This window comes from Podarcis muralis, chromosome 7, assembly GCF_964188315.1.
Source record: "Podarcis muralis chromosome 7, rPodMur119.hap1.1, whole genome shotgun sequence".
Taxonomy (NCBI): Eukaryota; Metazoa; Chordata; class Lepidosauria; order Squamata; family Lacertidae; genus Podarcis; species Podarcis muralis.
The window spans coordinates 59576931-59591813 of NC_135661.1; the positions used below are offsets into that span (position 1 = coordinate 59576931).

Below are 14883 nucleotides of genomic sequence, written 5' to 3' on the forward strand. Positions count from 1 at the left end.
CTGGCCCCTTTCAGGGGAAAACATTCTTCATAGTGGTGGACTCCTACACCAAATGGCTGGAAGTCGCACTGGTACCGTCCACTTCTACGTCCGCAGCCATCCGGGTACTACGCAGGCTGTTTGCAACCCACGGGCTCCCTGACACTCTCGTCTCAGACAACGGGACTGCATTTACGTCAGGAGAATTCCAAACCTTCACAGCGCAGAACGCCATCCGCCACATCCGTTCAGCGCCATTCCACCCGGCCACCAATGGCCAAGCAGAACGCATGGTGCGGACCACCAAGGACACCCTTCGCCGCATGACGCAAGGGGATTGGGAGTACCGCCTTGCCACATTCCTTCTAGCACAGCACAGCACCCCCAGCTCAACGACTGGCCGGAGCCCCGCTGAACTACTAATGGGTCGGCGCCTTGCAATCAGATTGGACCGCCTTCACCCCGATAGAGCTCAGGATGAGGTAGGGGTGGGGGAAGGCAGGAACCCCCGGACCTTCGAGGCCCAGGACCCAGTGTACGCAAAGAATTTTGGGGCAGGCCCTGCATGGGTACCTGCCACAGTCACCAGGGTCACTGGCCCCGTGTCGTACGAGGTGCTAACAGATGGGGGGCAATGCTGGCGCCGCCACTGCGACCAGATACGGCGACGATTCCCGGGAGAAAACCAGGAGGAGGAGGACAGGTCAGAGGAGTCCCAAGGGAACAGTGGGGCAGTGAGGCCCATAGAGCAGCAGGGGCAAGCAGGAGAGGCAGAATCAGTAAATACAGAGAGGACCCGTGAGGCCGAAAGGACACCGGAGCTAGAACCACGACTGAGCGAGCCGCTTGCACCAGACCAAACAGCCCCATCACAGCCAGCATCCTTGGAACACGAGCCACAACCTGAACCCCGGGCCAGGGAACACCCCAGGCCGCAACGCACACGTAGGCCACCGGCGTACCTTGAGGACTATGAATGCGACCTCCCGGGCAGGACTGGAACTTAGAGGGGAGGGGTGTTATGTACTGAGTTGAATAGGATCCAAACTGCAGCAGTCTGATTGGTCCTAGAACAATAGGATTCAGAATGCAGCAGTCTGATTGGTCTTAGAACAATGCAGCAGTATGATTGGTTGGCAGGAACCACCCAATCATGCTCCAGATAGAAGTGAATCCACAACCTGATTGGCTTACAGTAGAATTCCAGAATTAGCCAATCATGCGCAGCCCATTGTGTAAATAATGTATATAAAGCAGACCCCTCAGACATTCATTCATTCCTCCTCACCACTATGAGCTGAATAAAGAGCATGAAATCACTTTGCAACTCTGAGTATATTTCACCACTGTACTGTGCTTTGGCATATTTTCCCCCAAGCTAGCTTTGCTCTGAATAGAGAAAAAGAAGGTCCTAGCTGCGCTGTAAGATGGGAATGTGTACACAGCCTGAGTTGAGAGAATTTCCCTAACCTTCCTTTTGTACACACAAACACCCCTTTCATCCCGCCATTGGGTGATAGCTTACCAAGCCATGCTCAGGCTAGAGCCACTGAGATAACAGGATGCTGGCTTAGATGGGCTATTGGCCTGATCCAGCAGGCTCTTCTTTAGTTCTTAAGTTCTAAACCAGAGTGTTCAGCAGGTATTGATTCTTGCTACTTCTTGAATATTATCTCATTGGTATGGTGCCTGGCTGGACCACTTTGAGGGTGCTGTTCCATTCTGTTGGAAGAACCAGAAGAGATTCTTAACATTTGAGGAAAATTTGGGGTTCCTGTTGAAAATAAAATATCTGAATGATTTTGCGATGTACAGTGGTGCCCCGCAAGACAAATGCCTCGCAAGACGGAAAACCCGCTAGACGAAAGGGTTTTCCGTTTTTGAGTTGCTTCGCAAGACGAATTTCCCTATGGGCTTGCTTCGCAAGACGAAAATGTCTTGCGAGTCTTGCCATTCCCCCCCCCCCCGCTTTCCCCCCCTTTTTCTAAGCTGCTAAGCTGCTAATAGCCTTTTAGCAGCTCAGCCGCTAAGCCTTTAATAGCCGCTAAGCCGCTAAACCGCTAATAGCGCTAATCCGCTAAGCCGCTAATGGGGTTGCTTCGCAAGACGAAAAAACCGCTAGATGAAGAGACTCGCGGAACGGATTCTTTTCGTCTTGCGAGGTACCACTGTACATAAAATAATTTTTTTAAGATCAGCATCATTTTCTTGGAGTGTGGGTCCACAGAGGGGGAAAGAGGAAGGGCCAGGGGGACAAAAAGCTGAGGGGAAAATATCTGTGAAATTTTGATGGAGAGGGAGGGAATCAGCAAGGCAAGTGCTGGGGGAGTGGGGAGGAGCCCACATGTCTCTGGGTATAAAGGGACAAAAGAAATCCAGGATCCAACCTCTTCACTCTGTTTCCTTGTGTGTCTCCTCAGGTTCCTTTTCCCTCTCCATCCGTGACTTTGACAAGAACCAGGGAGAAGTCGTGAAGCACTATAAGATCCGCAATATGGACAACGGTGGCTTCTACATCTCCCCTCGCATCACCTTTGAGAGCCTGCACCAGCTGGTGGAGCATTATATGAGTAAGGCTAGAGACGCCACCCGACCCTGAAAGCCTCTCTCTGCCTGTCCTGGCTGCTGGGAGGAAGGACACTGCTCCTTCTCCTGGAGGGGGCTCTTGTCCATGAAAGCTGGTGCCACCAATACATCTGTTGCTCAAAGCTAGCTTTCACCCATTTGGTGCCCTGGCCTGGACTGCCCATGAAGCTTGGTGAGGCAGTCACCTTAAGTGGCAGGTTGGGGACAGCTGGGAGGGGTAGCAGATCTGGCCCCACAAGGAGCGTGACACTTGCCACCTCCTGTGCTTGTTGCCCACTGCTGCCACAGGCTATGGAGGGCGAATCACAATAGCTATGCTCTGCCTCTGGTCAGAGGCAGCAAGTGCTTCTGAATACCAGCTGCTGGAAACTGCAGGAGGGGAGAGAGCTCTTGTGCTCAAATCCTGCTTGCAGGTTTTGCACAAGCACCTGGTTGGCAACTGTGAAACCATTGGACTAGAGGGCCATTGGCCTGATCCAGCAGGCTCTTCTTGTGTTCTAATGTTCTCTAAGCCGAATGGTGTAAACACATCTTCTGCTGCCCGCCCCCCTCCCCCGTCCTTCAGCTTCTGTCTTTCTTTCGTTTCTTCGCAGGCAACACAGATGGGCTTTGCACCCGCCTTGGCAAGCCCTGCCAGACGCAGAAGCCACAGAAACCCTGGTGGCAGGATGAGTGGGAGGTGCCTCGGGAGAGCCTCAAGCTGGTGGAGAAACTGGGAGCCGGGCAGTTTGGAGAAGTTTGGATGGGTGAGTAGCAGGGGTGGCAGCAGGGAAAGACGGGTGGAGGCAGGGGTCATCGGCATCCTGCTTGCCCATAGATTTCAGCCAAGGAACCTCAGCTTTGATTTTGGAAAACCCAGCAAGTTTCTAGCCCTCATGGCGATAAGATTTAAAGCATGTCCAGCAACATTTCAGTGATTAAAAAACGAGGACAGCCTTGGGGTCCTTTAACACCCCAGTTCTTCCACCAGACATCCATTGGTCCCTTCACTCAGCAAGGGTGCCCTTGTGGAGGTACATGCATTGCCAGGTGCGATCCCAAATCCTGGCTCCAGTCCTCCTGAGCTGAGATCCTCACTCTGTCCCTCGGCAGGTTACTATAACGGCCACACAAAAGTCGCCATCAAGAGTCTGAAGCAAGGCAGCATGTCGCCTGAGGCCTTCCTGGCTGAAGCTAACCTGATGAAGAAACTGCGGCATCCCCGGCTGGTGAGGCTTTATGCTGTGGTGACCCAGAAGCCCATGTACATCATCACTGAGTACATGGAAAAAGGTGAGGCGCTAGACAGCATTACATGCTCCTTCACTCTGGCAGAGCTTCATTTTGAGCCGGGGGTTCTCCAGAGACTCCAGCCATGGAAGGGCCGTAGCTCAGTGGAAGGGCCTTTGTTGTGCATGCAGAAGGTCCCACGTTCCATCCTGAACTTCTCCTGGCAACGTTGGGAGAGAGTCCTGACAACTTGCTAGTGTCCAATGCAGCAGCAGGACAGCAGACAGGGCCTTCTCACCTGCTCAAGATGGTACCATTGACTCCCACTGCCCAGAATTTCCCAGAAATCAAATCACTAACATGACACTCCCCCCTTCTGCAGTTTCTAAATTTGTCCAGTCCTCTTGTAAAGCTGAATTTCTGGCCCCCACTGCCTCCTGTGGGAGGGACATAGTTTAAGTATGCAGTGAGTGAAGAAGTTTTTTCTAGTCTTAGAGTGCCCAACCTAAGGCCCTCCAGATGTTCTGGACTGCCTGTGTACTGATGGCGTTGCAGTCCAAAGCATCTATAGGTCTTCAGGTTGGGGAAGGCTTGTGCTTCAGGGTTCTTTTCCTGTTGGGAGAGATGACTGGAGACAGCACTCAAAGGAGAGCATTGATACCTCCGTATTTGCACAAACGTTAAGCATGAGGGAACAGGCAAGCATCCAAACTGAAAGTGCTTATCTTTAAAGCAGTTTCTCTGAAGGCAAATAGCCAACTAAGGCTCCTTCTTCCATGCAGCAAGAATACAGGAATGTTCCCTTGATTGTTCTCTTTAGAATGGCTCAGAATATGGCTCCAACGTATTATAAACAGCAGATATGTCACCTTAAGTGGATTCTGGCCCATTAGGCACGAGAGAACTTGAAGCTGGCAGCAAGAGGAAACACAAGGGCCTCTCCAACTTTGATAGGCAAGCAAAGCTCAAGTCTTTGTTTGGCTGACCACACGGCAACCTCACTGCTTCTTTCGTCCCTACGAGAGCCGTCTAACACAGTAGCATCTAGCCACCAAAGCTGATCGAGGATGCATCTTTTAGGCGTTTGTGCACACTGAGAAAATATCAGTTGGCCACCGCTGTCTATTAGCATGCAATCAACCTTTGCTGTCCATTAGCATGCAATCAATTGACCTTCACTGCCCATTTGTGTGCTACAGAAAGATGACCCTCAATGTATGACACCACACAACAGTACCTCTGAATGTTATAACCACTCTTCGTTCAGATTTGGGCTGTGCCTGGGATAGAATGAAAAGCAAGAAAAATATGGAAAGGGAGTAAAATTAGCCGTGGGGTTTTTTTTTAATCCCCTGCCCATGACAGAGGGTGCTGACTCCCATGTCCCCACTCCTCCTCCTGTTCTCCCTCTCTTGTATCATCAGATTTGTTTTAGACACTTCCTCTGCGGTGCCCTTTGCTCTAGATTAATGGAGGTCAGAACCCCAGCTCGCTTGCTGGATTTGGCACAAGGCAGTGGAGAAAGAGAAGGAAATTAAAGGTTATTGTGCGACACAGCTACAATGGGAGCAGCCTGCCAAGGCACAAAAATAGCCAGAGGATTTGGGAGGGGTTTCCTGCTTCTCAAAGCTTTTACCACCCATTTTGGCTCTCATATGTCCCTTCAGCAGGCTGCACAGGAGATGGTGTCTGCTTAGAGCTGACATTTATCCTTCTACTTCTCCATCCATTATCCATCATCATAAAAAATTGTCAAGCATCACCAACAAAGAGAAATAACAGAGTCTTGCAATCTAAAAAGCCATGATGACACTTTAGGGGGAAAACGGGAGAAGAGCAAAAAGGAAAGAGAATAAATGGTGGGATGCCAAAAATGCATAGCTGTCAGCAAAGGTCAAGGGAAGGGTCTCTTTCTCCCTCCAGCTCATGCAAAGAGGCCGCCTGGCCGGCTTCTAGGAAGCTTGTGAGCCTTTTCAAGACGACCTGTTCGTTGAGCATCTATCCTGATTCATTTGCACAAACTTTGCAGGGAGGTTAGATAACACCAGTTGTTTATTGAGCGTTCATTCTGATTTGTTTGTGGGGAGGCAATTCAAAGAAATTGCTCTCACACTTACTGGTGCATTTCCCGCTCCCCCCCAAGTCCAGGGTTCTTTGCAGGTGGGTTTCTTGTACAGCATCCACTTTAATTAGACAACCTGAATTTTCCTGTTAGCAACTGAACCCCCAGCCCCCTTAGTGATGGTCTACAAGCAGCACACATTCCCTGGGGTGAACAACATATTCAAGTTCACAACCACAGCTGAGTGATAGCAGCTCAGAACTCTAAAATAGGTCAGCAGAACTGTGCAGAGATATACTTCACATATTTTAATAGGCTTTCCCCCTTCCCCATACAGGAAACTTGGTGGATTTCCTCAAAGCTGTTGAAGGCATCAAGCTGACCATTTATAAACTGCTGGATATGTCAGCACAGGTGAGGATAAAAGCGGGCAAGGAATAAAACCTGGGAGGATGGTGGAAGAGGACCAGTTGGTGGGAATATATGATATGGAGAGATGGGCTGGGTGTTTGGATTGCATTTCCTAAAAACTTAATTTCAGCACCAGAATAAATGTGATGAAGGATTTCTGGTGGGAAACAGAACCTAGAATAATGACCACATTACAAATGAAACATGGAGTGTCTAATCTTTCCATCAGATAATGGACTTAGCTTACCTAAGACATAGGTAATAAGGTTTTATTTAACTTTTGGAGTGCTCAGTGCAAACTGCCATTTTTCTTGGTTCATATCTGCTGCTGAGGGGACGAGGCCCAGCACCGTCACAGAACTACAATTCCCAGAGTTCTGTGCAGGAAGTCAGAATATCCAAAGCAGCTGAAAGCCAGTGTCAGACCTGGAGCAGGAGTCACATGAAACCCCTTGGGTGACCCTGACGGTCACTATCATTACTGCTCAACCTGTCCTACCTCACAGGATTGTTGTGAGGATAAATATTTGTATGTGAGAAAGGCTCATGTGCCAGCTTATGTTCCTTGGTGCAGAGCTAAGATATTAATGAAACAAACATTAGAAAACCAAGGACACACAGCCGGGAAGAAATTTGCCCTTGTTGAAATTCTGCCCGCTGGGCAGCTGTGAAAAGCACACAACATCTGCCAGACAAAAAGGGGGAAGATGCATCAACGGAGTGAGTAGAAAACTGCAGGGAAAGTTGTTATTGGTTACATTCACCTGTCTGGTGCAGTGGTTAGAGTGATGAGGGTAGACCTGAGTTCAAATCCTGCCTCAGTCATGAAGTTTCTTGGAGACTGTCAGCCATGTACTATCCTCAAATGACTATCATTCCAACCTACCTAACAGGGGAAGGAATCTTATACTGGGTTGCTGGGAGAAAGGGAGCAGTGGGATGAAATTGCAATAAAGAAATATGTAACAACCCCATCCTCTTCTCTCATAAAGATAGCAGAAGGAATGGCCTTCCTTGAAAAGAAGAATTATATCCATCGTGACCTGCGAGCTGCCAACATCTTGGTGTCAGAGATGCTCTGTTGCAAGATTGCTGATTTTGGCCTGGCCCGGCTTATAGAGGATGAGTACACAGCTCAAGAGGGTGGGTCTTCTTCCTCAGCCTGGTCTTGTCAGCTGCTGCTTACCTCTTTGTGACAGGAAAGGGTCCTTGCAGGGTCCAGCCAGCTGGTACCACCCCCAAGGTGTGAAAGGCATATGTTAGACCCCACGCCAGACAAGGATGTCTGCTTGTGAATGGACTCTTGTTGAATATATATATATCTGTGTTAGTTATCTGCGGCCCAACACAGAGGCGGGGGTGGGGTGAGAATGTGGATTGGGATCTACTGGTAGATGACTAATGGATGATCAGGAAATAGATCAAGGGAGGTTTCCAATTCCAACTCCCCACATTAGCGACAATAAATGGCTTTTCTCTTCCCCTCTACTTAAACCAGACTCCTTCCTGAAACCCTGGAGAGCAGCCGTCAGTCAGTGTAGACACTACTGAGCTAGATGAACCAGTGATCTGACTCAGTGTAAGGCAACTTCCTATGGCAATTGGTTCCAACCCTTAGTCAAAGGTTTTTTTCTTTTTGGTAACATAGTTTTTTATCCTTGTCATCTTTAAACATTGAGTTATATCTTTGATTACATTAGAGCATATCAACATGCAACAATTACATAAAAAGAAAGCAACAACAAACACTCAGATAAAAGTTTCTGAATGATTTAACAAAGTTGTGTCAAAGTGTATATACCAAAATTACTGCAATTATTACAGTTACGGCAATATGTATAGTAAGCTGTATCACTTAGATTGGTGAGCATAAGTAGAAATTTTCTTGCATCAAGTGTCACTAACAATCACATCACAAATTTACCTCTGGCTGTGCCTCCCCAGTCACTATGGTTGGTGGACATCTAGTAAAAAAACAACAGCACAGATCCTTCCAGCTTGAAGGCTGTCCACAATTGGCCTAAAATGGGGTTGCTGTGGGGTGGGGGGAGGACAGTTTTACAAAGCTTCTTGAGTGGGGAAAATTATTCCTTGCCAGAGGTGACATGAGGCTGAGTGGCCATTTTACAAGCCTGCACAATGTGGAATTACTTTATTTCACAGGTGAAAATATCCTCACATGTGCAGTTCCCTCTGTTACATGCCCACACCATCACAGGCAGTTTTTCTCTGCCAGAACTTTCTACCAACCCGGGGGCTAGTGCCTTTTATGGACTTACCGTATTTTTTGCTCTATAAGACTCACCTTTTCTCTCCTAAAAAGTAAGGGGAAATGTGTGTGCGTCTTATGGAGCGAATATAGGCTGTGCAGCTATCCCAGAAGCCAGAACAGCAAGAGGGATTGCTGCTTTCACTGCGCAGCGATCCCTCTTGCTGTTCTGGCTTCTGAGATTCAGAATATTTTTTTTCTTGTTTTCCTCCTCCAAAAACTAGGTGCGTCTTGTGGTCTGGTGCGTCTTATAGAGCGAAAAATATGGTATATGTGCAGATAGACTTGCTGAAAAGGTGATGTGCTTGCATTTCATGGCACACACACCTGCATAAGTACTGGAAGCTGGATCCCTAGAATGTGGGTCATGATGCTCCTCTCCCCCCCCCCCCTTTGCAAAGTCTTATGGGGCTCGGTGGTTCAGCTGCTCTCCTGCCCCTTTCCCACTGCAGGTGGGTGAAGACATATAATAAACACTTGTCCCCATTCCCCATCTCACAGCTTGGCAACTGACAGCCACAGCTGCTTAGCCTAGGCCTTTGCTTGAAGCAATAACTCACCTCTTGAGGAAACCAGAGCCTGCTGGGGTGGCGGGGCTGCTTTGTGTGTGAGAGAGAGGGAAGAAGTGTGAGCAAGTGCTTTGCACACAGAGGCTGCGCTGGGGGGGCCTGCGGTTTTGAGCTGAAGCAACCTGTAGCTGGAGCTCTCTGAAGAGATTTTTCACCCAGCAGTGCAGTGAGGAGAGAGCAAGGCCCGCTTCTTCCTCAACCTGGTTCCCTCTGTTACATGGAGAGCAGGAGAATCGAGTCTTCAGAAGGAAGCCATTTCTCCTCCTCCATCTTTTTTGGGGGGGAAATCCAGTCTAGTCCCTCCCCCCCTTTTGTCTTGACCGAGGTATAGTCAAGCTATTTTAAACGAAATATATTACACAGTGGCTTCAGAATTGGTGTGTGCATCTGTGAGAGAGAGTGTGTGCGCACGCTCACACACAAAATGTTAGGCACCAGCAAAAATGATTCTTTTCCACCCGTCCTTTGGCCTTCAGTTATATGTGGCCTCCTTCAGTGTTACTTCTGCCTTTTTATAAATATGAATGTACTTTTAGCTGTGAATTGTTTTAGTTCCATGTTGTTTTTAATGTATGTGGGATTCTTTTTTTGTAAGTTGCTTCAAGTTATTTTTTAATAATAATATAGAACCTTTTGCCAACCTGATACTCTCTAACATTTTGGACTACAACTCCCATCAGCCCCAGTCAGGGAAGCATTTTGGCTGGGGCAGATGGCGGTTGGAGTCCAAAACATCTGCCAGGCACCAGCTTGGTGAAGGCCGGTAGGACACTCCCTCTAGCGCCAGAGGCAGCATCCCTCTGACTGAGTACCAGTTGGTAGAGATCATGGGTGAGAAGAGGGCTGCTGTCCCACTCACATCCTGCTTATGGGCTTCCCATTTGATTGGCCGCTGTGAGGAAGATGAGCCTTTGTCTGGATCCAGCAGGGCTCTTATCTTCTGACGAAGGTCTAAATGAGATCCAGTTCCTATCACCTCTCCTCCTGCTTATAGTCAGTAGCGTTTATATTTCCAGCCTAGGTTACCTGAACAAGCAGCCAGAAATATTTACCAATAGTACAAATGTGAATTTTGCATCTGTCCCTGCAAATCTGCATTGGGAAAGGTTGTAAGGATGGGGAAAAGAAGTTTTTGCTCAGGACCAGGTTGTAGGTCTGCAGGGCAGTCATTGGTGTCAAGTGGAGGTAGAGCTCCTTCTTGTGGTCAGCGCATTAACAGCCACCAGTTACAGCACCAGGAAAAGTACCTGAATTCTGCACCAAGGATCATATAACCCTGCATTCTTTGTGTATTTCAGGAGCAAAATTTCCCATTAAGTGGACAGCCCCAGAGGCTATCAATTATGGGACATTCACCATCAAATCAGACGTTTGGTCATTCGGAATCTTGCTGACCGAGATCATCACCTATGGGCGGATTCCTTACCCAGGTCAGAATTTCTCAGCAGCAAAATGCAACCATTTCCCCTCCTGCACAAAGTACTCTGTATCCACATGGACTACCAGAGTCCTTTATGAAAACAAAACCACAAAACCCTTCTCCTGCCTTGCACTGTGAATTCAAAAATTCAGCCAGAAAGCCACACTAAAGTCTCCACTGGTGGAAAATTGGGAGGAGGAAAATCATTCTATACAGATAGTCTTAATAGCTGGAAATAAAATGGATAGGTGATCCGCAGCACTGGAAAAAAAACAAACATTTCCGTAAACTCTTTCCTTTGGAAAGCAAATGTGGTGTAGTCGTTTGAGAACTGGACTAGGAGCTAGGAGACAGGGTTCAAATCCCCACTCAGCCATGGAGCCCACTGTGTGCTCTTGAGCCAGTCACTGTCTCTCAGCCTAACCTACCTCACAGGGTTGTTGTGAGTATAAAATGGAGAGGGGTAGAAGTGTGTACTCCACCTTGAGCTCTTTGGAGAAAAGATGGGGTATAAATGTAATAATGAAATAAATAAATAGAACAAGCAGAAAAATAGCATCAGCTGCTGGCTGGAATAGATGGGAGTTTTTAGTCCCAAACATCTGGAGGGCACCAGGTTGGGGAAGGCTTGTACATGCCTTTTGAAATCTGACCAGAAGAGCAAAGTGAGCAGATTCATAGTAGATGGCTATTAATGGCTATTAACCACAATGGCAATGCTCTGACTCCACGGTCACCTGCTTCTGGCAGAGACTCTTTGCCCTGTTGATGACTTTATTGATGGGCCCTCAACCTGTGTTTGTTTGCTGAACAACTTGGCCATTATCAGGTGGGTAGGACACAGAAGCTGAGCCCAGCTATTAAGAGTGTGCCTCTCCAAGCACTGATTACATTCCAACACTTACTAAATCTAGAATTTATGGGTGCCTGACACCTACAAACTCTGGCACCCAAAACTCATAACGGTATTTTGGAATACTCCTTGGATCGAACATTTTGTCAGTTAAGCTGTGTATGCACTGCGCCTTTGAAGCACATTCCTTCCCTCAAAGAATTATGGGACTGTAGTTTGTTAAGGGTGGCTGAGAACTGTGACAGGTAACCTACAGTGCCCAGAATTATTTGAGGGAAAGAATGTGCTTCAAATGTGCTTTGAAGGTACCACCTTAGTTTCTTTAATGCAAAATGAAGCGATGGGGCAGGTGCCTGCCTAGACAAAGTCTTCTTTGGGGCGGCCTGAAATTTTTTCCATTGAGCATATACCAGCCTCAACCTAATGAGTTTGCTATGAGCTTCCTGAGTCACCAGGATGGTTATAATATTGCACACAAAGCTTCTATGATTCCCTGTCCCACCTTTTCTCCCTTGATCCTTTTTTTGGGTGGTAGTGGTGGTGTTAACATCAAGTCTGAGGAACTATGAAACTCAAAAGCCAATTTGCTGTTTTGCCGTGTTTTTTAGTTGGTCCAAATACAGGTGTGTGGGACGCGGGTGGCGCTGTGGGTTAAACCACAGAGCCTAGGACTTGCCGATCAGAAGGTCGGCGGTTCGAATCCCTGTGACGGGGTGAGCTCCCGTTGCTTGGTCCCTGCTCCTGCCAACCTAGCAGTTCGAAAGCACGTCAAAGTGCAAGTAGATAAATAGGTACTGCTCCGGCGGGAAGGTAAACAGTGTTTCCGTGCACTGCTCTGGTTCGCCAGAAGTGGCTTAGTCATGACCCGGCTCCCTCGGCCAATAAAGCGAGATGAGTGCTGCAACCCCAGAGTCGGCCACGACTGAACCTAATGGTCAGGGGTCCCTTTACCTTTAATACAGGTGTGAGGGATCTTGCTCTTTGGACCCCAGAATTGGCCTGGATGTCCTTGGGACTACCCTGCCTCCTAGTCTACCCATATATGCTACGATCTTTCCCAGGCTCCTTCTAACATAACACTTGGTGTTGTGGCTGTAGGGATGAGCAACCCAGAGGTCATACAGAATTTGGAGCGAGGCTACCGGATGCCAGCACCTGAAAACTGCCCAGAAGAGCTGTACAAACTGATGCTTCAGTGCTGGAAGGAGAACCCTGAGCAGCGGCCCACATTTGAGTTCCTGAAAGGTGTCCTGGAGGACTTTTTCACTGCCACTGAAGGACAGTATGAGCAGCAGGTGTGACAATGGACCTCAGAGCATCCCGAACAATACAATGCAAAATCTCCCTTCATGTTGCTCCCCTCCTCCCCCACCGAGGCATTTTGTAGCAAGATGCACCTTGAAGACTTGGAGGAACCTGATGTATCCCAGACCTCAGATGAAATGACACCCTTTGAGTGAGACTTAGATGCCTTCCCTCATAATCCCTGTGGAGGAGAGATGAGGGTGGGGTGGGGCTGCAGCTATTATAGGGAAACAGTTATTGCTTATATTATTTCAGATTTTCAAGGACGGGGTGGGGGGAACCTTCTAGGCTAATCCATGAAGAGCTGACTTTAAAAAGCCCTTGCATTCACTCTTTTAATAAATGCTGAAAAACAACAACAAAAACCAGAGTTCAGTCCTGCATGGAAAAAAATAAGATGTGATTCAATAATCCTAGATGCTGTGATTTATTACGATATACAGTGGTACCTCGGGTTAAGTACTTAATTCGTTCTGGAGGTCCGTTCTTAACCTGAAACTGTTCTTAACCTGAAGCACCACTTTAGCTAATGGGGCCTCCAGCTGCTGCCGCTCCGCCAGAGCACGATTTCTGTTCTCATCCTGAAGCAAAGTTCATAACCCGAGGTACTATTTCTGGGTTAGCGGAGTCTGTTATCTGAAGCGTATGTAACCTGAAGCGTATGTAACCCGAGGTACCACTGTATTCTCCAGGGCAAAGACCTCTCCGTTTTTAATTTTGTATTTGTTTTGCTTATGTTATTCTGCAAAGTGCCACACATAATGATGGTGCTGTATAATTAATTAGCAAACAAAGTAAAAAAAATACAGATAATTGCGAAGGCATGCTGTCCATGCTCAGAGGCACCTGCTTCTCTGTGACTGCCATGCAGCATATTCCAGAACTAAGCACTGGCTATGATAACATGATCTGGGATTGATCCTGGATGAGCTTAGTTCAGTCTAAGGACTCTTGCTCTGGAATGAATGCATAGCAAGATGCTGTGTTAACTGTGCAAATAAACGGCAGATTTTATTCTGAATTTTTGGCTCTTGCAGAAAACAAAAATGGTAAAGTGCTGTCTCTCTCTCTCTCTCTCTCTCTGTGTGTGTGTGTGTGTGTGTGTGTTTAGATTTGTGCTGAACTGAATTAAAGACTTGGGCAGCGCTGGGTACTGTGGTTGTCAGCCAAACCCACTCACCCTGCTCCCCTGGTTATGTGTGCAGTGCATTGACCCATGATTTGCAGGGGAGGGCAAGATTTGGAGGTCCTCATTCAGGGCAGGTGAAGCAGAGAAGGAGAAACAGATTGGCTGAGCTGAAAAAGGAGGAGAGGAGGAAAATAGAACCTTGGAGATGGGGGAGCGAGAATTTGGGGCTTTGGTGGAGAGGGAAGGAAAGGTATGCTATAGGTATACTGTTTTCTCTTCCTTTGGGCCCTTCCAAACTGTTGCTATTTTTAGCTGAAATTCGATCGCATACCTGCAAATTCAGGTTGTCAATTCAAGTTGATTAGCGCTCCTGCACAACAAACCTGATCCCCCAACCTGGACTTTTTTGCAATAGGAAAAATGATGGGGAAAATGCACTGGAAAGTGTTGAACAGCAATTTGCTTGGTGCATCATTCTATAACCTCCCTGCAAACAAATCTGAATGAATGCCCAGTCCTTGTCTAACCTCTATGCAAAGTTAGTGCAAAAGAATCGGGATGAATGTGAAATAAACAGGTCATCAGAAAGCAGCCTTTATGTGCTAAACATGCTAAGGCTGCACTCTGGCACAGGATTATATAATTGTAGTGCTGGAAGGGACACCAAGTCCAAACTCGTGCAATGTGAATAGCATCCTGAAATGTCATGGATCCTCCATTTTGCTTTAAGATGAACACAATGCTATGTTAATTTTAAAAAATATGACACAAACACATATTTTCTTTGTAAAATATAACTTTTGAAAATTATATTGACCGATTGCTTTTAGAGATTTTTATCCCAAGGTATATTTACAAATACACCTCTAAGCCATCTACAATTAAAATCTATAAAAGGCCTGAGATAATAAATGTAAATTTACGGGCCTGATATGTTACAAACGTCAAACTTCCAGACCTAAGCTATCTAGCAGCTCAGGTTTAGCAATCTGTCTCTTAATAAACTTTGAAGAGGGGCGGCGGGGACATGAAACTCAGGAGTTGTACCGTGGAAGTTTGACAGGGGGGAATCTACGCACCATTAAAGGTAT

General features: G+C 47.3%; 1 protein-coding gene across 1 annotated transcript in view; it reads left to right on the forward strand.

Annotated features, from left to right (window-relative positions):
* LCK (LCK proto-oncogene, Src family tyrosine kinase) overlaps positions 1 to 13684 on the forward strand; it is a 28726-nt gene extending 15042 nt beyond the window's left edge. The window contains exons 7-13 of the mRNA XM_028739019.2: positions 2400 to 2549; positions 3159 to 3311; positions 3658 to 3837; positions 6174 to 6250; positions 7240 to 7390; positions 10384 to 10515; positions 12457 to 13684. Coding sequence (XP_028594852.2) covers positions 2400 to 2549; positions 3159 to 3311; positions 3658 to 3837; positions 6174 to 6250; positions 7240 to 7390; positions 10384 to 10515; positions 12457 to 12659 — 1046 coding nt within the window. The 3' untranslated portion in view covers positions 12660 to 13684. The remainder of the gene's footprint in view (positions 1 to 2399; positions 2550 to 3158; positions 3312 to 3657; positions 3838 to 6173; positions 6251 to 7239; positions 7391 to 10383; positions 10516 to 12456) is intronic.
* Positions 13685 to 14883: the final 1199 nt, after the last annotated feature.